The sequence below is a fragment of the Hyla sarda genome, chromosome 6 (genome assembly GCF_029499605.1).
Source record: "Hyla sarda isolate aHylSar1 chromosome 6, aHylSar1.hap1, whole genome shotgun sequence".
NCBI classification, from domain to species: domain Eukaryota; kingdom Metazoa; phylum Chordata; class Amphibia; order Anura; family Hylidae; genus Hyla; species Hyla sarda.
The window spans coordinates 93401123-93424665 of record NC_079194.1 but is presented as its reverse complement, the minus strand read 5'-3'; the positions used below and the strand labels follow the sequence as shown (position 1 = coordinate 93424665).

General features: G+C 45.1%; 1 protein-coding gene across 11 annotated transcripts in view; it reads left to right on the top strand.

The window, feature by feature from the left end:
* Positions 1-23543, top strand: part of CFAP20DC (CFAP20 domain containing) — a 512401-nt gene that overhangs the window by 230678 nt on the left and 258180 nt on the right. For all 11 annotated transcript variants that reach the window (XR_008844939.1, XM_056524504.1, XM_056524505.1 and 8 more), the window contains one exon: positions 22268-22404. Coding sequence is in view for 10 of the 11 variants with exons in the window: in XM_056524504.1 (XP_056380479.1) it covers positions 22268-22404 (137 nt within the window). In the remaining variant the exon portion in view is untranslated. The remainder of the gene's footprint in view (positions 1-22267; positions 22405-23543) is intronic.

The window sequence follows — 23543 nt, the reverse complement described above, 5'->3', positions numbered from 1 at the left end:
TCTCGAGGGGCCACAAAAACATTGAACTTTAGGAAGGCAAAGTTTGATCAACTCAGAGAAGCCCTTAACAATATAAATTGGGATAATGTCCTCAAAAACAAGAATACTGACACTAAATTGGAGATTTTTAAAAATATCTTAAATTCTCACTGTAAGATGTATATACCTTATGGGAATAAAAGGGTCAGAAATAAAAGAAAACCAATATGAATAAATAAAAATGTTCTTTAACTTAATAATATAATAATAGCAAAAAGGTTAAAAATGAAAGTGTAGGCCCTTTAAAGGGGTACTCCGCCCCTAGACATCTTATCCCCTATCCAAAGGATAGGGGTTAAGATGCCAGATCGCCGGGGTCCCACTGCTGGGGACCCCGGGGATCGCTGCTGCGGCACCCCACCATCATTACTGCACAGAGCGAGATCGCTCTGTGCATAATGACGGGCGATACAGGGGCTGGAGCAGCGTGACGTCATGGCTCCGCCCCTCATGACATCACGGCCCGTCCCCTTAATGCAAGTCTATGGCAGGGGGCGTGACGACCGCTACGCCCCCTCCCATAGACTTGTATTGATGGCGGCGGGCTGTGACGTCAGGAGGGGCGGAGCCGTGAGGTAACGATGCTCCGGCCCCTGTATTGTCCGTCATTATGCGCAGAGCGATCTCGCTCTGCACAGTAATGATAGCGGGGTGCTGCAGCAGCGATCCCCGGGGTCCCCAGCAGCGGGACCCCGGCGATCTGACATCTTATCCCCTATCCTTTGGATAGGGGATAAGATGTTTAGGGGCGGAGTACCCCTTTAAGGCACTTTCATTTTTTCCTCCTTACCTTTAAAAAATCATTATTCTTTCAATTTTGCACCTAAAAATCCATATAATAGCTTATTTTTGTGCCACCAATTCTACTTTGTAATGACGTCAGTCATTTTACCCAAATATCTACTGTGAAACGGAAAAAAAATTCATTGTGCGACAAAATTGAAGAAAAAATGCCCTTTTGTAACTTTTGGGGGCTTCTGTTTCTACGCAGTACTATTTTGGTACAAATGACACCTTCTCTTTTTTTTGTAGGTCCATACGATTAAAATGATACCCTACTTACCGTATTTATCGGCGTATAATACGCACTTATTAGGCTAAAATTTTTAGCCTAAAGTCTATGTGCGTGTTATACACCGATAAGCCGCTGCAGTTCAATGATTTAAAGCGGGCGCTTTAAATCAATGAACTGCAGCGGCTTTGCAGGTGCAGAGACAGCCAGCGCTGCCGGCTTCTCTGCCCCTGCCTGCCCTGGGGTATAGAGCCCTGCTGCCGGCCCTTCTCTCCCCCTGGCTATCGGCGCCGCTGCCCGTTCTCTCCCCCTGACTATCGGTGCCAGCGCCCCATTGACGGCGCGGCGCATGACGTCAGGGCTCATTTTTTGCGCCGTGATCTGAAGATTTTAGCGGTACCATTTTTGGATTGATCGGACTTTTTGATCACTTTCTATTCATTTTTTCATAATAGAAAAAGTGACCAAAAATTACGCTATTTTTTGCGCGTACACTATTGACCGTGCGGTTTAATTAACAATATATTTTTATAATTCAGACATTTACGCACGCGGCGATAACACATGTTTATTTTTATTTACACAGTTTTTTTTAAATGGGAAAAGGGGGGTGATTCAAACTTTTATTAGGGAAGGGGTTAAATGATCTTTATTAACTTATTAACTTTTTTTTTTTCACATTTTTTTCACAATGTTATAGCCCCCATAGGGGGCTATATCACTGCACACACTGATCTTTTACATTGGTCATTGTTATCCCATAGGATAACATTGATCAATGATTCTGCCGCTTGACTGCTCATGCCTGGATCTTAGGCACTGAGCAGTCAGTCGGTGATCGGACACGCAGGAGGCAGGTAGGGGCCCTCCTTGTGTATTCCAGCTGTTCGGGACGCCGCAATTTCGCCATGGCGGTCCCGAGCAGCCGACTGAGCTAGCCGGGATATGTTTAGTTTCACATTAGATGTGGCGATCAACTTTGAACGCCGCGTCTAAAGGGTTAATAGCACGTGACACCGCGAGCAGTGTCGCGCGCTATTAGCCACGGGTCCCAGATGCTGTTAGAGGCCAGCCCGACCCACTATGGCCCCGCGTTATATAAAGGGAGTGGATTCAGGGCGTACAGGTAAGCAAGAAATTCTAAATGGGGATCAGGAAAAAGCTAATATATTAAACAAATTCTTCTCAATTGTATTCATCGAGGAAAATGAAATGCCGGGTGAAATACAGCGAGATAAGGTAAACGCCCCTATACAGGTCACCAGTGTAACCCAGGAAAAAGTACAGTGCCGCCTACAAAAAATCTAAATAGACAAATCACCAGGTCCAGATGGCATTCACCCTTGTGTTCTAAAGAAATTAAGTAATGTAATAGACAGTAGGAATCGACCGATATTGATTTTTTAGGGCCGATACCAATATTCTGTGAACTTTGAGGCCGATAGCCGATAACTTATACTGATAACTTATGTCACACCCCCTCCCATAGGCTTGCATTGAGGGGGCGGGCGTGGCGTCACACAGGGAGGAGCCTTGACGTCACAACGCTCCGGTCTTGTGATCGACAGTAATCAGACCCGGAGCGAACACGCAGCGGGACCCCCGCGATCAGGCATCTTATCCCCTATCCTTTGGATAGGGGATAAGATGTCTAAGCGCCGGAGTACCCCTTTAATGGTACTTATTCTGATTGGGTGACTGTTACTAGTGGGGTACCACAGGGGTCAGTCTTGGGTCCTGTTCTGTTTAATATATTTATTAATGACCTTGTAGAGGGGTTGAATAGTAAAAAAGCAATCTTTGCAGATGATACTAAACTCCATAAAGCGGTAAACACTATAGAGGACAGTGCACTGTTACAAATGGATCTTGATAGGTTGGAGGTTAAAGCTGGGAAGTGGCAGATTAGGTTCAACACTGATAAATGTAAGGTAATACACATGGGGAAGAAAATCAGGGCTGGGATTATGTATTAAATGGGAGAACACTTGGCACAACTGACGTGGAAAGGGACTTGGGAGTCTTAGTTAATTGTAAATTTGGCTGTAGTGAACAGTGCCGGGCAGCTGCTGCCAAGGCAAATAAAATCATGGGGTGCTTCAATAGGGGCATAGATGCCCACGACAAGGAAATAATTCTAGACTAGTTGAACCACACATAGAATACTGTGTACAGTACTGGTCACCAGTGTACAAGAAAGCTATAGTGGAGCTGGAGAGGGTTCAAAGATGGGCAACCAGAGTAATATGGGGAATGGGAGGACTACAGTACTCAGAAAGATTATCAGAATTAGGGTTATTTAGTTTAGAAAAAAGAAGGCTTAGGGGAGACCTAATAACTATGTATAAATATATCAGGGGACCGTACAGAGATCTCTCCCATGAACTATTTCTACCCAGGACTGTATCTATAACAAGGGGGCATCCTCTACGTCTAGAGGAAAGAAGGTTTCTACACAAGCACAGACGGGTTTTTTTTTACTATAAGAGCAGTGAGACTGTTGAATTCTCTGCCTGAGGAGGTGGTCATGGTGAACTCTGTAAAATAATTTAAAAGGGGTCTGGATGCATGTTTGAAGAATAATAACATTACAGGTTATGGATTCTAGATCTATAGGGACAGAAGGTTGATCCAGGGATTTATTCTGATGCCATATTTGGAGTCGGGAAGGAATTTTTACCTCTAGTATGAGTTTTTTTTTTTTTGCCTTCCTCTGGATCAACTCAGTAGGAACTCATTAGGGTTATAGATTGAACTTGATGGACTCTGGTCTTTTTTCAACCTTATGAACTATGTTACTATGTTACTATTGTATGATATAATTGTGTAGTAGTTAGTGTTGTCAGCTCCTACACAGACTATTTGTGAGCCAGCATGCGTGTCCTGTTGCAAACAGAGCCCTAACATACTTTACTGCATGAGCCAAACACCTCTGATGGTTGGACATGGTCTGGACAATGTTGCAGCCTCTGGCTATAGCCTGGAAAGTCAGCATTCACTGAGAGAAGGCAGACATATTGAAAGTAGTAAGGAATTAATATGCTGTACAACATACACTGCTCAAAAAAAATATATAAATAAAGGGAACACTTAAACAACACAATGTAACTCCAAGTCAATCACACTTCTGTGAAATCACACTGTCCACTCAGGAAGCAACACTGATTGACAATCAATTTCACATGCTGTTGTGCACATGGAACAGACAACAGGTGGAAATTATAGGCAATTAGCAAGACACCACCAATAAAGGAGTGGTTCTGCAGGTGGTGACCACAGACCACTTCTCAGTTCCTATGCTTCCTGGCTGATGTTTTGGTCACTTTTGAATGCTGGCAGTGCTTTCACTTTAGTGGTAGCATGAGACAGAGCCTACAACCCACACAAGTGGCTCAGGTAGTGCAGCTCATCCAGGATGGCAAGAAGGGGCAAGAAGGTTGGCTGTGTCTGTCAGCATAGTGTCCAGAGCATGGAGGCACTACCAGGAGACAGTCCAGTATATCAGGAGACGTGGAGGAGGCTGGAGGAGGACAAAAACCCAACAGCAGGACCGCTACCTCTGCCTTTGTGCAAGGAAGAGCATTGCCAGAGCCCTGCAAAATGACCTCCAGCAGACCACAAATGTGCATGTGTCCACTCCAATGTTCAGAAACTGACTCCATGAGGGTGGTATGAGGGCCTGACATCCACAGGTGGGGGTTGTGCTTGCAGCCCGACACCATGCAGGACGTTTGGCATTTGCCAGAGAGCACCAAGATTGGCAAATTCACCACTCGCGCCCTGTGCTCTTCACAGATTAAAGCAGGTTCACACTGAGCACATGTGACAGACGTGACAGAGTCTGGAGACGCTGTGGAGAACGTTCTGCTGCCTGCAAAAATCCTCCTGCATGACTGGTTTGCCGGTGGGTCAGTAATGATGTGGGGTGGCATTTCTTTGGGGGGCTGCACAGCCCTCCATGTGCTTGCCAGAGGTTGCCTGGTTGCCATTAGGTACCGAGATCCTCAGACCCCTTGTGAAACCATATGTTGGTGTGGTTGGCCCTGGGTTCCTCCTAATGCAAGGGAATGCTAGACCTCATGTGGCTGGAGTGTGTCAGCAGTTCTTTTAAGAGGAAGGCATTGATGCTATGGACTGGCCCGCCCGTTCCCCAGACCTGAATCCGATTGAGCACATCTGGGACATCATATCTCGCTCCATCCACCAACAGACTGTCCAGGAGTTGGCAGATGCTTTAGTCTAGGTCTGGGAGGACAGCTCTCAGGAGAGAGACCATCCGCCACCTCATCAAGAGCATGCCCAGGCATTGTAGGGAGGTCATACGGGCACGTGGAGGCCACACACACTACGGAGCCTCATTTTGACTTGTTTTTAGGACATTACATCAAAGTTGGATCAGCCTGTAGTGTGGTTTTCCACCTTGATTTTGAGTGTGACTCCATATCGAGACCTCCATGGGTTGATATATTTGATTTCCATTGATAATTTTTGTTTGATTTTGTTCTCAGCACATTCAACTATGTAAAGACGAAAGTATTTCATACGATTAGTTCATTCATTCAGATCTAGGATGTGTTATCTTAGTGTTCCCTTTAGTTTTTTGAGCAGTGTATATTAGAAAGATGAAACACTTAAAGGGGGAAATTTATCAAACTGTGTGAAAGAAAAAATTTAGTAATTTTCCCATAGCAACCAATCACAGCTCAGCTAACAAGCTCTGGTAAAGTGAAATTTGATCTGTGATTGGTTGCTGTGGGAAAATTACTCAATTTTTTCTCTGGCACAGTTTGATAATTCTGGGCTAAAATGATTATCCCAAGATCAGAAATTATCCTCTAAACATAGCTCAGTGCTCTGCTGTTTTCAGAAGCCACACACAAAATAAATGGAGCACTGCTATTCATTCAGGGGACAACAGATCTCTATTCTTTGGATCAGTGGGGGTCCCAATCATCCAACCCCCACGGATGAGCTCGCTATCCCTTATCCTGTGGATATGGCATACATTTTGATCTTGGGATAACTCCTTTAAAGGGGAATTCTAGCCTATTTTTTTTTTTTTTTTTTTTTTTTTTTTGCTGCTGGGGTGCAGGTTAATAGAAAAAAAAGCCATACTTATCTAACCCCAATTATCGCTGTTTCACCACAGCTCCTGTTAGCCTCTGTCCAGTCCCCTAATCTTCCTGTTCTAAGATAAGGGCAACTTGATGCCGTACCTGTCTTAGTGTTCAGACCCTGACCAATGAGTAGAACGAGTGGGAGAGAAGCTCAATGTTGCTGTGTCTATGTGATCTAGATGACAGTCGTGTGACACAAAGCCAGGAGGGAATGCACACTTCTCCTGGCTCGTTCTACTGACTGGTGATGATCTAAACACTAAGACCCTGACCAATCAAATCTTTTTATATGTCTCTTCCTTCGAGTCCTACACGTAAAAAGTTTTTGTTTTTTTAAATAAAAGTAACCATTTAAGTTTTATTAACATAAACCACTTTTAGTTAGTCTACAATTCACTGCAGAGCAACAATGGTCTGTTGAATCACACTGTTGGGTATGAAGACCCTGAAGGGTATTTCTCCATTACAGATTCTTATCCACAAGTTATTATACAGACTCTTACACAGGTCAATTCTGCCAACAGAGAAAACTGTGGAGCAATACTTTGTGATGAAGATGTAGAGCACAGTAAGCTAGTTACACATGTGGCAAAACTATCAGATTTTATCTCCTTCTACTTTCTTCAAAGGTTTTTTTATTTTTTAACAGAAGATTTGCGCTAATCTTAAGTATCAACACTTCTCTAAATGCTAATGAAACACCTAAATTGACTTTTTTTTCTAGCATTTATTAATATGTCACTTGCTTAATAGAAAAGGTTTCAGATTTCTGCCTTACAGCTGGGTTATTAACAATTGGCATATTTGGATGATATTTTATTATTCTCTTCTGCACAAGTGATCTGATAAATCTTAATAATGGTAGAACTATATGTGTGTAGTAGAAATTAGTTTTTAATGTTTTCAGTAAAATAATTAATGTTCTTCATTAAAGGGGTACTCCGGTGCCAAAAAAGTTAAACAGATTTGTAAATTACTTCTATTTTAAAATCGTACTCCTTCCAGTACTTATCAGCTGCTGTATGTTCCAGAGAAAATTATCTTATTTTTTCATTTCTATTCTGTCTGACCACAGTGCTCTCTGCTGACACCTCTGTCCATGTCAGGAACTGTCCAGAGCAGGAGAAAATCCCCATAGCAAACCTATCCTCCTCTGGACAGTTCCTGACATGGACAGAGGTGTCAGCAGAGAGCACTGTGGTCAGATAGAAAATAAATTCAAAAGGAAAATAACTTCCTGTGGAGCATATAGCAGCTGATCAGTACTGGAAGGATTAAGATTTTTAAATAGAAGTAATTTACAAATCAGTTTCACTTTCTGGCCCCAGTTGATTGAAAAAAAAAATGTTTTCCACCGGAGTACCCCTTTAAAGTAAATTGTTTCCAGTACATATTCTAATTAACATCCCTTACTATAAGTAATTTAAGGAACGTATATTTTAAAACTCAAATCTTTTTCTATACATCTATGTATCCATCTATTATATCTCTCTTTATCTATCAGAGCTACAAGCATTTAAATGGTCACTGTGGTTTCAAACAACTTTAGTTCATGTGATTTAAAACATATTAGAAAATCACTTTGTTTTTCAAAAAATGCTTACTCACCCTTATTTTTCTAAAGTCTTGGCAAATAGATGTCTCACTTCCCTGCAATCTGTTGTTCACTGCCTGTTAACCACTTCTCCTGAATGCCATCGGTAGTACTTTAATGTATGTATCATAGTCCAGCACAGTGCCAACCTGTTTAGTCCAGTGTGCTTTCACCAGCACTATGTCATGGCTAAGCAGTAAGTAGTAGGTGTTTTACTGTGATTGGCCAGACAACTAAGGGAAAGCAAGTGTCTGTGTGTATTACTGGGGCCGTTTTTTTTTTTCAGTCAAGGGTATTCTAGTGATTGGTCAGGAGTTTTTCAGATCCTGATCGATCACTAATACATGTGCCCCTCTCCCAGCTCTCTGTCTGTGAGTGAGACTGACCCATATAATGTATTTACCGGCATATAACACACATTTTTTAAACAAAAATTTTAGGCTTAAAGTCTATCTGCATGTTAGACGCCGATAAACTCTTTCTGGCCCTGCAGAAGCGGCTGTGGTTCAATGATTTAAAGTGGCCGCTATAAATCATAGAAAGATTTATCAGGGTATCCACACATTTACACGCACCCTCATTTTAACAAGCATATTTGGGTAGAAAACCTATTTTACCCAGATTTCCTTGGAAAAATTAGAGTGCGTGTTATAGTCCGGTGCATGTTATACCCCAATTAATACGGTACTTGCATTATCTAGAACATAAATGCAAAAAATCAACAAGCAGTACTGCAGTACTTTAGCAGTATCACGGATGCACGGATGGACCACCATCCAGCAGACGTATTTAGAAAAAGACAAAAACTCCAGCATCACTAAGTGCTCTTTGTTTATTTCAAAGCAAGTACTAAAAGAAAATTGCAGCAGCATTCAGGCCTGTAAAAACATATGTGGGTCTTTGTCAAATTCCTGCTGATTTTCGTTTTGGGAGGCTTTGGCTTAAATCTGTTTAGGAGTCAATGCACCCAGCCCAGGCTGTAAACAGTTTAGCTTCCCTGTATACTTCACTACTCAGTTTAACAGTTTTGGGGGGGAAATAAATTAAGTAGCAATAGCATCAATGACGCACAATACAGCTGCCTGCTGCAGCCACCCAGCTCAATCATAGGTTCTATGATTTGTGTATGATGCAATGCTTTGCTGGGAAACCTTGGATCTTAATATTCATGTGGATGTTTTTTTTACACATACTACCTACCTAAACACTGTACCTAAGCACTCCAGAACAAGTACACCCTTTCATGGCAACACTGTTTCCTAATGTCAGTGGACTCTTTCAGCAGTCTTAGTGTTCTGCCACACGGCAAAGATTGCTCATGAGTGGTATGAAGAACATGACAAAGGGTTAAAGATGTTGAAATGACTTCTAAATTCCCAGACCTCAATCCAAGTACACATATATGGAGTATTCCAGCTTTTTAAAATATATTCCCTTTTCACATGATAGGGGCTATGTTTCTGTCATGAGGGCCTCTTTGGTATGTCCGTCACTCCCATAGACCATACATGAAGCACGTGCTGACCCACTGTACCATGCATCGTGGGACAGTTATAGCCCCATTTTGGAGATCACGTTCTGTGGATAGGGGGTTAAATTTTTAGGGACTTGAATACTCCTTTAATACTAAAACCATTTTGAGAAGATCTCCTATTTCTTATTAATAATTTAAGACTCCCTTCTGCAAATTACCATTGTCTTGGTACGTTCAGAGAAGGTCTTATTTAAAGTGTACCTGTCGTTAACAAAAAATTTTTATATAATGTTGTTTATACCGTTATATGTATATTTGTAATACACATTGGTTAAAAAAATGTGTATATTTTTATCCTTACAACTATAGTGTGTGTCTCTATGAGGAGTCCAAATACAGAAGGTGAGGGCAGGACAAGCAGGGCTTTATACACTGAGGACAAGCAGAGCTCTGTGTACTGAGGACAAGCAGGGCTCTGTACACTGAGGACAAGCAGGTCTCTGTACACTGAGGACAAGAGGGGCTCTATACACTTAGGACAAGCAGGGCCCTGTGCACTGAGGACAAGCAGGTTTCTGTGCACTGAGGACAAGCAGGGCTCTGTACACTGAGGACAAGCAGAGCTCTGTACACTGAGGACAAGCAGGGCTCTGTGCACTGAGGACAAGCAGGGCTCTGTACACTGAGGACAATCGGGGCTCTGTACACTAAGGACAAGCAGGGCTCTGTACACTGAGGACAAGTGGGGTTCTGTGCACTGAGGAGAAGCAGGTTTCTGTGCACTGAGGACAAGCAGGGCTCTGTACACTGAGGACAAGCAGGTCTCTGTACACTGAGGACAAGAGGGGCTCTATACACTTAGGACAAGCAGGGCTCTGTGCACTGAGGACAAGCAGGTTTCTGTGCACTGAGGACAAGCGGGGCTCTGTACACTAAGGACAAATAGGTCTCTGTACACTGAGGATAAGTGGGGCTCTGTACACTAAGGACAAGCGGGGCTCTGTGCACTGAGGACATGCAGGGCTCTGTGCACTGAGGACAAGAAGGGCTCTGTACACTGAGGACAAGCGGGGCTCTGTACACTAAGGACAAGCATGGCTCTGTACACTGAGGACAAGCAGGGCTCTGTGCACTGAGGACAAGCAGGACTCTGTGCACTGAGGGCAAGCAGGGCTCTGTAAACTGAGGACAAGCAGGGCTCTGTGCATTGAAGACAAGCAGGGCTCTGTACACTGAGAACAAGCAGGGCTCTGTACACTGAGGACAAGCAGGGCTCTGTGCACTGAGGGCAAGCAGGGCTCTGTACACTGAGGACAAGCAGTGCTCTGTGCACTGAGGACAAGCAGGTTTCTGTACACTGAGGACAAGCAGGTTTCTGTATACTGAGGACAAGCAGGGCCCTGTACACTGAGAACAAGAAGGTCTCTGTACACTGAGGACAAGCAGGGCTCTGTGCACTGAGGACAGGCAGGGCTCTGTACACTGAGGACAAGCAGGGCTCTGTGCACTGAGGACAAGCAGGGCTCTGTACACTGAGGACAAGCAGGGCTCTATGCACTGAGGACAAGCAGGGCTCTGTACACTTAGGACAAGCAGGTCTCTGTACACTGAGGACAAGCAGGGCTCTGTGCACTGAGGACAGGCAGGGCTCTGTACACTGAGGACAAGCAGGACTCTGTGCACTGAGGGCAAGCAGGGCTCTGTAAACTGAGGACAAGCAGGGCTCTGTGCATTGAAGACAAGCAGGGCTCTGTACACTGAGGACAATCGGGGCTCTGTACACTAAGGACAAGCAGGGCTCTGTACACTGAGGACAAGTGGGGCTCTGTGCACTGAGGAGAAGCAGGTTTCTGTGCACTGAGGTGAAGCAGGGCTCTGTACACTGAGGACAAGCAGGTCTCTGTACACTGAGGACAAGAGGGGCTCTATACACTTAGGACAAGCAGGGCTCTGTGCACTGAGGACAAGCAGGTTTCTGTGCATTGAGGACAAGCGGGGCTCTGTACACTGAGGACAAACAGGTCTCTGTACACTGAGGATAAGCGGGGCTCTGTACACTAAGGACAAGCGGGGCTCTGTGCACTGAGGACATGCAGGGCTCTGTGCACTGAGGACAAGAAGGGCTCTGTACACTGAGGACAAGCGGGGCTCTGTACACTAAGGACAAGCATGGCTCTGTGCATTGAAGACAAGCAGGGCTCTGTACACTGAGGACAAGCAGGGCTCTGTACACTGAGGACAAGCAGGGCTCTGTGCACTGAGGGCAAGCAGGGCTCTGTACACTAAGGACAAGCAGTGCTCTGTGCACTGAGGACAAGCAGGGCTCTGTACACTGAGGACAAGCAGGTTTCTGTATACTGAGGACAAGCAGGGCCCTGTACACTGAGAACAAGAAGGTCTCTGTACACTGAGGACAAGCAGGGCTCTGTGCACTCAGGACAGGCAGGGCTCTGTACACTGAGGACAAGCGGGGCTCTGTGCACTGAGGACAAGCAGGGCTCTGTGCACTGAGGACAAGCAGGGCTCTGTGCACTGAGGACAAGCAGGGCTCTGTACACTTAGGACAAGCAGGTCTCTGTACACTGAGGACAAGCAGGGCTCTGTGCACTGAGGACAGGCAGGGCTCTGTACACTGAGGACAAACAGGACTCTGTGCACTGAGGGCAAGCAGGGCTCTGTAAACTGAGGACAAGCAGGGCTCTGTGCATTGAGGACAAGCAGGGCTCTGTACACTGAGGACAAGCAGGTTTCTCTATACTGAGGACAAGCAGGGCCCTGTACACTGAGAACAAGAAGGTCTCTGTACACTGAGGACAAACAGGGCTCTGTACACTGAGGACAAGCGGGGCTCTGTACACTGAGGACAAGCAGGTTTCTCTATACTGAGGACAAGCAGGGCCCTGTACACTGAGAACAAGAAGGGCTCTGTACACTGAGGACAAACAGGGCTCTGTACACTGAGGACAAGCGGGGCTCTGTGCACTGAGGACAAGCAGGGCTCTGTGCACTGAGGACAAGCAGGGCTCTGTACACTGAGGACAAGCAGGGCTCTGTGCACTGAGGACAAGCAGGGCTCTGTATACTTAGGACAAGCAGGTCTCTGTACACTGAGGACAAGCAGGGCTCTGTGCACTGAGGACAGGCAGGGCTCTGTACACTGAGGACAAGCAGGGCTCTGTGCACTGAGGACAAGCAGGGCTCTGTGCGGAGGTCAAGCAGGGCTCTGTGCACTAAGGACAAGCAGGTTTCTGTGCAGTGAGGACAAGCAGGTCTCTATACACTGAGGACTAGCAGGTCTCTACACTGAGGACAAGCAGGGCTCTGTACACTGAGGACAAGCAGGGCTCTGTGCACTGAGGGCAAGCAGGGCTCTGTGCACTGAGGACAAGCAGGGCTCTGTGCACTGAGGGCAAGCAGGGCTCTGTGCACTGAGGACAAGCAGGGCTCTGTGCACTGAGGGCAAGCAGGGCTCTGTGCACTGAGGACAAGCAGGGCTCTGTACACTGAGGTCAAGCAGGGCTCTGTGCACTGAGGACAAGCAGGTTTCTGTGCACTGAGGACAATCAGGGCTCTGTACACTTAGGACAAGCAGGTCTCTGTACACTGAGGACAAGCAGGGCTCTGTGCACTGAGGACAGGCAGGGCTCTGTACACTGAGGACAAGCAGGGCTCCGTGCACTGAGGACAAGCAGGGCTCTGTGCGGAGGTCAAACAGGGCTCTGTGCACTAAGGACAAGCAGGTTTCTGTGCACTGAGGACAAGCAGGTCTCTGTACACTGAGGACTAGCAGGTCTCTACACTGAGGACAAGCAGGGCTCTGTACACTGAGGACAAGCAGGGCTCTGTGCACTGAGGACAAGTATGGCTCTGTGCACTGAGGACAAGCAGGGCTCTGTATACTGAGGACAAGCAGGGCTCTGTGCACTGAGGACAAGCAGGGCCCTGTACACTGAGAACAAGAAGGTCTCTGTACACTGAGGACAAGCAGGGCTCTGTGCACTGAGGACAGGCAGGGCTCTGTACACTGAGGACAAGCGGGGCTCTGTGCACTGAGGACAAGCAGGGCTCTGTACACTGAGGACAAGCAGGGCTCTGTGCACTGAGGACAAGCAGGGCTCTGTACACTTAGGACAAGCAGGTCTCTGTGCACTGAGGACAGGCAGGGCTCTGTACACTGAGGACAAACAGGACTCTGTGCACTGAGGGCAAGCAGGGCTCTGTAAACTGAGGACAAGCAGGGCTCTGTGCATTGAAGACAAGCAGGGCTCTGTACACTGAGGACAAGCAGGGCTCTGTACACTGAGGACAAGCAGGGCTCTGTGCACTGAGGGCAAGCAGGGCTCTGTACACTGAGGACAAGCAGTGCTCTGTGCACTGAGGACAAGCAGGGCTCTGTACACTGAGGACAAGCAGGTTTCTGTATACTGAGGACAAGCAGGGCCCTGTACACTGAGAACAAGAAGGTCTCTGTACACTGAGGACAAGCAGGGCTCTGTGCACTGAGGACAGGCAGGGCTCTGTACACTGAGGACAAGCGGGGCTCTGCGCACTGAGGACAAGTAGGGCTCTGTACACTGAGGACAAGCAGGGCTCTGTTCACTGAGGACAAGCAGGGCTCTGTACACTTAGGACAAGCAGGTCTCTGTACACTGAGGACAAGCAGGGCTCTGTGCACTGAGGACAAGCAGGGCTCTGTGCGGAGGTCAAGCAGGGCTCTGTGCACTAAGGACAAGCAGGTTTCTGTGCAGTGAGGACAAGCAGGTCTCTATACACTGAGGACTAGCAGGTCTCTACACTGAGGACAAGCAGGGCTCTGTACACTGAGGACAAGCAGGGCTCTGTGCACTGAGGGCAAGCAGGGCTCTGTGCACTGAGGACAAGCAGGGCTCTGTGCACTGAGGGCAAGCAGGGCTCTGTGCACTGAGGACAAGCAGGGCTCTGTGCACTGAGGGCAAGCAGGGCTCTGTGCACTGAGGACAAGCAGGGCTCTGTACACTGAGGTCAAGCAGGGCTCTGTGCACTGAGGACAAGCAGGTTTCTGTGCACTGAGGACAATCAGGGCTCTGTACACTTAGGACAAGCAGGTCTCTGTACACTGAGGACAAGCAGGGCTCTGTGCACTGAGGACAGGCAGGCCTCTGTACACTGAGGACAAGCAGGGCTCCGTGCACTGAGGACAAGCAGGGCTCTGTGCGGAGGTCAAACAGGGCTCTGTGCACTAAGGACAAGCAGGTTTCTGTGCACTGAGGACAAGCAGGTCTCTGTACACTGAGGACTAGCAGGTCTCTACACTGAGGACAAGCAGGGCTCTGTGCACTGAGGACAAGTATGGCTCTGTGCACTGAGAACAAGCAGAGCTCTGTATACTGAGGACAAGCAGGGCTCTGTATACTGAGGACAAGCAGGGCTCTGTGCACTAAGGACAAGCAGGGCACTGTACACTGAGGACAAGCAGGGCTCTGTGCACTGAGGCTCTGTTACATGCTCCTAGCTTACACAGCAGGATGATTTACAAACCAGAAGCCTGTACAGAGCCCTGCTTGCCCTGCCCTCAATTCTTGTTTTTGGTCTCCTCATAGATACACACAGGCAATAGCTACAGGGACAGCCTTTTTTCACCCCAAAAAATTCAATTTATTAATCAATGTATATTACATTATACATATAATAGTATTATCTACATTATATCTAAAGTTTTGTTAACAGCAGGTACACTTTTGTAAGTCTTATATTTGCCCATAAAAATTATTTCATATACTTATATAGAACAAAAGTAAAATATTTTGCCATAATTGATACTCCTAATATCCCTTGATATTCTTTTCTATGTAGTTGGAAGAATTTTAAAAACATATAAAAATTACTGAGATGTCAGGTAAGATGTATTAAATGTGTGTGTTAATAGTACAGTACAATTCCTCAAAGCATTAGTCTAAAAACAAAGCTCATATTATGGTATGTTGTCAAAAGCTTAAGCCATTTCACATGGACATAATTATTCAGACCCGACCATCTCTGAGATGTTTCTACACCTTTACTGGAGTCACCTATGGGGAATTCAGTTGTTTAGATATGATTTGGAAAGACACAGCACTGTCTGTATTAGATCTCATAGCTGACAATGCATATCAGAGCAAACATCAAACAATAAGGAGAAAAAGAAGTGCCCTAAGTGCTCAAAGATGGGATTATGTGGAAACACAGGTTTAGAGAAGGTTGTAAAATAAATTCTGCTGCACTGAAAGTTTTCCAGTACAGTGGCCTTCATATGTTTTAAATGAAAGAAGTTTGGAACAACCAGGACTCTTCCTGGAGCTGGCCTCCCCACCACACTAAATAATCAGGGGAGAAGGGCTTTGGTATGAGAGGTGACCAAAAACCCAATAGTCTCTCTGACTGAGCTCCAAAGATTCTGTGTGCAGATGGCAGAAACTCCCAGGAGGCCAATTATCACTATAGTACTCCATTTGTGTTTTATGGCGGAAAGAAGCCTCTCTAGTTACTGGTGCAGAACTGCCTATTGAAATATGCATTATGAACATAGAAACATGAAAGCCAAAGGGTTTCTATAGCACAGGTCCTGGTGGCCTACACTGCTGTCTCATATGGTTCACTTAAAAAAAAAAAAATGGTGGAGGGTCTGGGTCCCAAACACGGGAGAGGAAGTTTGTGACGTCACGACTCCACCCCCGTGTGACGTCACGCCCCGTCCCCTCAATGCAAGTCTATGGGAGGGGGCGTGACAGCACGAACTTCTGTTCCCGTAGTCGGGACCCAGACCTTCCAGCGCTTCCGGACAAGAAACAGGTGGGTGCCGCATGCTATATTGCGGGGGATCTCCAGCGGCGGGACCCCCGCGATCAGACAACTTATCCCTTATCCTTTGGATAGGGGATAAGATGTCTAGAAGTGGAGTACACCTTTAAACCTGATGATTTAATGCATTGGCAATACTTTTCTTCATTCTGTCAGCACAAGGCTCTTCCAAGGTGTATGTCAGTACTTGCAATTCCCTATATGATTCTCACTCTTGTAACCAGCCACAGCCAAATCCAACATGTTTCAAGATCATCATGACAATTCTCAGAATCTTCATCGGACATAATTTCCATTATCCTTTACCTCAATAAAGAAGAATTTTATGCTTTGGCCCTGGTTGTGCCAAACTTCTGTACACAACATTATTTTTCCTACCTGTCCATGCATGTTCCTTGTGTTAAAGTGTGGGCACTACAAGAATCAGTGTACCATGGTTCAGGGACCCCAAACTTACCACAGACACCCTGACTGTATCTTGGTTTCTCCATTTTGGGCTCATATAAAGAAAAAAAATATATATATATTTTTTTTTAGTAGCGAAAGGAAAGTCTTGTGAGTTATGTTTTCTAAATCTAATAATAATGTGTTTCTTTACAATTTTTGGTTTTCATTTCTTCACATCTGAAAATATACCTTATCCTACAATATATAAAATAAATATTCCACTAGGTTATTTGTAAAAAAAAAAAAAAAATTTTGTAGAGGCATATGCAGTAAGTTCATACAGCTACTAAATATAGAATGTACAAGGTGAGGATTAAGGTAAAGAACCAGGTTATAGTGTTCTCTTGTGAATGTTCACTTCTGGAACATTATAGTAGTATGTTTAGTCGAATGTGCTGTTTTCCTTTTTACTATTTTTTTTTTTTACAAAATTCATTGTAAAATTAGCATGAACACATTTTCTTCTTTGCAGAAACTTGAAACCTAAAACCTGAACGATACAGACACCTTTGCATTGACTTTTTATATAGTTAGTTTGTAAATTATTTCACTGTTGTAGAATTTGTGCACAACAACTATTTATCCCCCTACCTTATACATACCCACTTAGCTTAGCTAAGCATGCATATGTTGTAAATGGGATAGGGGGGTAGGCCCCTGCCAGATACCTCTAGGGACAGCTTATCTGCCCCCAGAACAAAAAAATCGGGCATGTTAAAATCCAACTGCCTGATCCTTCTGTCAAACTAGCAGGTTCAGCCATTAGTAATCTTATGTAAATGAATAGCTTTACACTTGGCAACTGGGTGGGAGTGTAGGTTATGCATACAGTGTGAAGAGAGGGTAAAGTATTCAAGTCTTTAGGAAGTGTGTTTTCCAAAGGCTGTAATGTATCAGAGTGGCAATAGCATGAAAAAGACAAAACAACAGACATGGTGGTCTGTAGGGGGTAGGGGAGAATCACACGATCTGTGTATTTGTGTAGTAGATTCTGCAGCAGGATGATACACACTTCTTCGCATCGATGTATGTCAGCTCAAAGTAGAAGAAATCCATCTTGGCTGCAGAAAGAGACATCCTTACAGGAATGAAGCTGTGCAGATACATGAGGGCTAGTGAAGACAATATCATCCTGGAATTTCTTTTGTAGCTAACCACCAACAAAACCACAACATAAGGATCATGCTGCAGTTGCAAATCTTCAGGTAAATGTTGCAGCAGTTCTGATCTATGTATATTCAAGTAAATAGGGAGCAAAAATGTTTTTCTCCAGACCACAGCATGGTGGCAGCAGCTACATCAAAAAGCATTTATGTTTTTTTGCTCACCAAAGTGCTGCCCCCCACAGCCTTTCCACCCTATGTATATTTCTGAGCGTGCTCTCTCTGAGTGTGCTTTGGAAGAGAGTCACTTAAGAGTTATAAAACAGGTAGATATCTGCTGTGCGAAGTGAATCTGGGAAGTTGGAGTGACTTGTGAGAGTACTTACATTTGCATATAGAGGGATCACTGATAGCATTTTAAAAAGCCTTTTCAGTCTTTTTTTTTCTGTACTCTACCTCTAGGGGGAGGGGTAGATTGGTCACAGGTGTATAAATCTTAGTTTGGGACTCAGTTCTGAGTGTGCTTTGGAAGAGAGGCGCTTGAAAGAGAGTTCTAAAACAGAGAGTTTGGAAGCAGGAGTTTGAGATCGCTGTGAGTGTTACTTTCCTTACACTGTAGAGACTAACTTACAAGGTCTACTTAGAATTTAATTCTATCAGTTACTGTCTGTTTTTGGCTGTTAAATCCCCATAAATCTGTGAAATCCCCATAACTAGATGGCCTCCATGTTGGAAAATGCAGTCCGGTGTCATTTTGAGCAATGTATGCAATCCTTGAACAGCAGTTTGAGGGTGCATATTGTTGTGCTCGAGGTGTGCAAGTTGATCATTTGGAAGCCCAGATCCTGAATCTAGAGGAGCAACTGGCAACACTGAGACACATTGACAACCCGGAGAGGAGTCTCCTGCTCACTAAGCAAGTACTCTCTGGGGTAGAGGTGGGGAAGCATAGAGGGATGGAGGTGCAGGACAATCAGGCCGTTAGCTGGGTTACAGTCAGAAAACGGGGTAGAGGGAAAAGTGTCAGGGAGGCTAGTCCTGAACTGGCACACCCCAACAAGTTTGCCCGGTTGGCAGATGAGGGGTATGCCATTTCAGAGCTAGCAGTACTACAGCAGGACTCTGCTTCTGACCGCCAGGGGGCTGTCTGCTCTATTAAGGAGGGAGGGAGGAGTGCAGGGCAGGCCAGATAGGTACTGGTAGTGGGAGACTCAATTATTAGGGGACCAGACAAGACGATCTGTCACAATGACCGGGATTGCCGAACAGTGTGTTGTCTTCCTGGCGCTAGAGTTCGGCACATCACGGATCGGGTTGACAGGCTGCTGGGTGGGGCTGGAGAGGACCCAGCAGTCATGGTATATATTGGCACCAATGACAAAGTAAGAGGTATGTGGAGTGTCCTTAAAAATTATTTCAGGGACTTAGGCCGCAAGCTTAAGGCAAGGACCTCCAAGGTAAAATTTTCTGAAATATTACCTGTACCATGAGCCACACCAGAGAGGCAGCGGGAGATTAGGGAGGTAAACAAGTGGCTCAGAAGCTGGTGTAGGAAGGAGGGGTTTGGGTTCATGGAGAACTGGGCTGACTTCGCTGTCAGATACCGGCTCTACCGTAGGGACGGGCTGCACCTCAATGGGGAAGGTGCAGCTGTGCTTGGGGAGAAGATGACTAGAAGGGTGGAGGAGTGTTTAAACTAGGGCCTGGGGGGAGGGTACCTACAACATAGAGGGGGAAGATAGTGTAGATAGAGAGGGGGGACTTATAATGTACCTGGGGGTGGAGCGGAGGGAGGGGTTAGAATAGTTAATAGGGATAGGCTTCATAGGAAAAAAAAACATACACCATTGAATTGCATGTTTACTAATGCTAGAAGTCTGTCCAATAAAACTGACGAACTGGAGTGGTTGATGTCTGAGGAGAATTATAACATAGTGGGTATAACAGAGACTTGGTTGGACGATACCTGTGACTGGGCGGTCAACATACAGGGTTACAGTCTATTCAGGAAGGATTGGACAAAACAGAAAGGGGGAGGAGTTTGTCTTTATGTAAAATCCAGTCTGAAGGTCGAACTGTGGGAGGATATACGGGAGGGAAACGATAATGTGAAGTCATTATGGGGAGAAATATATGGAGATAAAAATAAAAAAAATTCTGATAGGGGTTTGCTATAAGCCACCAAACATAATTGAAGAGGCAGAAGATCAATTTAGAGTTGTAGTTTTTCAACATCTGGAAGAGCACAGATTGAAGACCACTGCACAGTGGTCTCCAAATTGCGGCCCTCCAGATGTTGCAAAACTATAACTCCCAAAGGCATGCTGGGAGTTGTAGTTCTGTAACATTTGGCCCTTCAGATTTTGACGAACTACAACTCCCAGCATGCCTGGACAGTCTGGGCATGCTTGGAGTTGAAGTTTTGCAACATCTGGAGGGCTACAGTTTGGAGACCACTACACAGTGGGCTCCAAACTGTTCTCCTCCAGTTGTTGCATAACTACAACTCCCAACATACCCTTCAGCTGTCTGGGCATGCTGGGAGTTGTAGTTTTGCAACATCTGGAGGCACACTGGTTGAATTGACATCTGGAGCGTTACAGTTTGGACACCACTGCATAGTGGTCTCCAAAGAGTGCACTTCCAGATGTTGCAAAACTACAACTCCCAGCATGCTGAGACTGTCCATGCATGCTGGGAGTTGTAGTTCTGCAACATCTGAAGGGCCACACGTTACAGAACTACAACTCCCAGCATGCCTGGACTGTCTGGGCATGCTGAGAGTTGTAGTTTTGCAACAACTGGAAGGACAAAGTTTGGAGACCACTGCACAGTGGTCTCCAAACTGTGGCCCTCCAGATGTTGCAAAACTACAACTCCCAGCATGCCCAGACAGGCAAAGGCTGTCTGGGCATGCTGGGAGTTGTAGTTTTGAAACTCCTAGAAGCAGCAGTGAAGATCACTTTACAGCTATCTTCGCTGCTGCCTCTGATGCTGCGGCTGTCTCCACTTGCCTGTCGGTCCTCCCCTGCTCCACTTGCCAGTCCCGGGTCCTCGGTCCCCACGTGACGAAATTACCTGCCACCGGTCCGCGCGTGATGAAGGTACCCGCTGCCATCTTCCCCCGCTGTGTCCCAGCTTCCAGGTGCGGGCAGAGCTGGGGATCTCAACTGTTACCCCCTGCCCCTGCGATTCGCCGGTCAGTCCTGATTGGCCAATCGCAGGGCATAGGCGGAGGTGGCACCCCTGCCACCTCGCTCCTATCCTTCAGGATGGTTGGAGCTGTTTCTGACAGCTCCAATCTTTCCTATTTTCTGGGCTATTGGGTCACAAGAGACCCGATCAACCCGGAATTGCCGCAAATCACCAATCTGGTCACAGGACCCCCCCAGGCATTGTCATGGGATACCTGATACCAAATGATTTCAGCAGGCATCCCACTCCGGTCCCCGGCCGGCAAGAGGCGGGGACCAAAATTTCCATGGGTCCTTAAGTACCAGGGAGCAAGGGCGTACCTGTACGCCCTTGGTCCCCAACAGATTAAAGAGTACCTCTCATGATCTTGCTAAATTTTACAATCCTCCCAGTTTACTGCCCCATCATGATAAACCACACCCTGCCTTTATTTTTATTGTTTGTTAGTTTCCTATCTTGATATTGCTCTGCCTTTTCTGCTTTGTCTCAGTCAGATTCACAGACTGGGAAGGGCGTTATTCAACATGCGTGACATCATCTGAAGCCATACAGTGGAGGACTTCCTGTACAGAGAAGTTCAATGTGAGATAAGATATGATTGGATAAGGCTGCACACCCCCAAAGTCTGTGCAAAAGATGGGGGAAAATGTGCTCTGGACAAGTTGGAAGATACCTAGTGACAGCTTTTTAAAACCAAATCATTTTTGTTTAAAGTACATTAGAAATAATTTTTATTTACCATAAGGATCGCAATAGCAAAAATTAGTTTTAATGAGAGGGCCCATTTAAAGGTTAAATTGGCACTGTCATCTGAAACTGTATAAATCAATAGTACAAGGGAATATAAGAAATGTTTTAATATATGTTATTAGACAAAAACACCTATTTTCCTGTTATCAAGCTTCTTCCCTCTCCCCCCCTCTGCTATGAGATTGCATTCCACTTCGAAAATCAGCTCAGCTTTGTCCTGTATCTGCAAGATAAATTAATACAAGCCTATGGAGGAGAAAGGAGGGAGCTCCACCCACCAGCTCTGAGAGAACTGCAATTCAGAGATGAAACCTGCAGAGCAAAAATTTTCTGAAAAATAAGATACAGTTACATAGTTACCAGAAATAGTGCTGCTGCTCCTGTACTAACACAGGGAAGCTTATCCTGAAAAGTCACCTGCAATGACAGGTACGCTATGAAGACAAAGTAAATATTTACTATATATTTAATTTTCAGTTCTAACACTGTGTACAAAGTCTTTGTAGATTGTTTATTTTGTTTGTTTTTTTGCTCTATTACTGTTGTGTTATTTCTGAACTACCGTAATAAATCCAGGATAATATGTCTAAATATGCCCAAAATGTGACAAAAATCTAAAACAAACTCAACGGGTGCAAGCGTACTGTGGTATTGATTGAAACACTAATAAACAACTAATTTATTATAACTGAATAACAAACTAACATTCTATTCTAACAGATCTGCTCACACACAGAGGACAAGGTAGCTCTCGAGACTTTAAGAGGGGAGATAAATCTCACATTGCTTTTGGATCCAAAGTTTTGGGACCTCCTCCAGCCCCAGGGAGAAAAGCCAGTGCCAGATCTCCAGGAGAGGTAAAAATCACGTGTTTGCAAAAAGTTTTTATTTATATATTCAAGTGTTTTACAACCAGGGTGCCTCTAGCTGTTGCAAAACGACAACACCCAGCATGCCTGGACAGCCTTTTTTTTTTTTGTACCTACATGTTTACAGTGTTTTTTTTTTTAGATTTCCCTGTACTTATGGTTATGTAGTGTAATCATGTGATCTATAATAAAGATGGGTAGATCTCCTTAAATAGACCAACTTATAACAGGGGTTGAATGGAATGTTATGTTTTATGCAAATCAGCATGTTCTGCCAATAGGGATCATTGAATGTCAGGTGATCACTACCAACCATTCAGCTAAGAGTTAAATACTGTTAATATGAATACAGACTTTAGGAGTGTTATTTGGGTGCTATTGGACTAGCTAGAATAGTGTGATGTATAGTGTGATTATATACAGTCATGGCCGTAAATGTTGGCACCCCTGAAATGTTTCTAGAAAATGAAATATTTCTCACAGAAAAGGATTGCAGTAACACATGTTTTGCTATACACATGTTTATTCCCTTTGTGTGTATTGGAACTAAACCAAAAAAGGGAGGAAAAAAGCAAATTGGACATAATGTCACACCAAACTCCAAAAAGTGGGCTGGACAAAATTATTGGCACCCTTTCAATATTGTGGAAAAATAAGATTGTTTCAAGCATGTGATGCTCCTTTAAACTCACTTGGGGCAAGTAACAGGTGTGGGCAATATAAAAATCACACCTGAAAGCAGATTAAAAAGGAGAGAAGTTCACTTCATCTTTGCATTGTGTGCCTGTGTGTTCAACACTAAGCATGGACAACAGAAAGAGGAGAAGAGAACTGAGAACCAAAATTGGGGAAAAATATCACCAATCTCAAGGTTACAAGTCCATCTCCAGAGATCTATCTTTGCCTTTGTCCACAGTGCGCAACATTATCAAGAAGTTTGCAACCCATAGCACTGTAGCTAATCTCCCTCTCTTCCTGGACGGAAGAGAAAAATTTATGAAATGTGTCAACGCAGGATAGTCCGGATGGTGGATAAGCAGCCCCAAACAAGTTCCAAAGATATTCAAGCCCTGCAGGCTAAGGGAACATCAGTGTCAGCGCAAACTAACTGTTGACATTTAAATGAA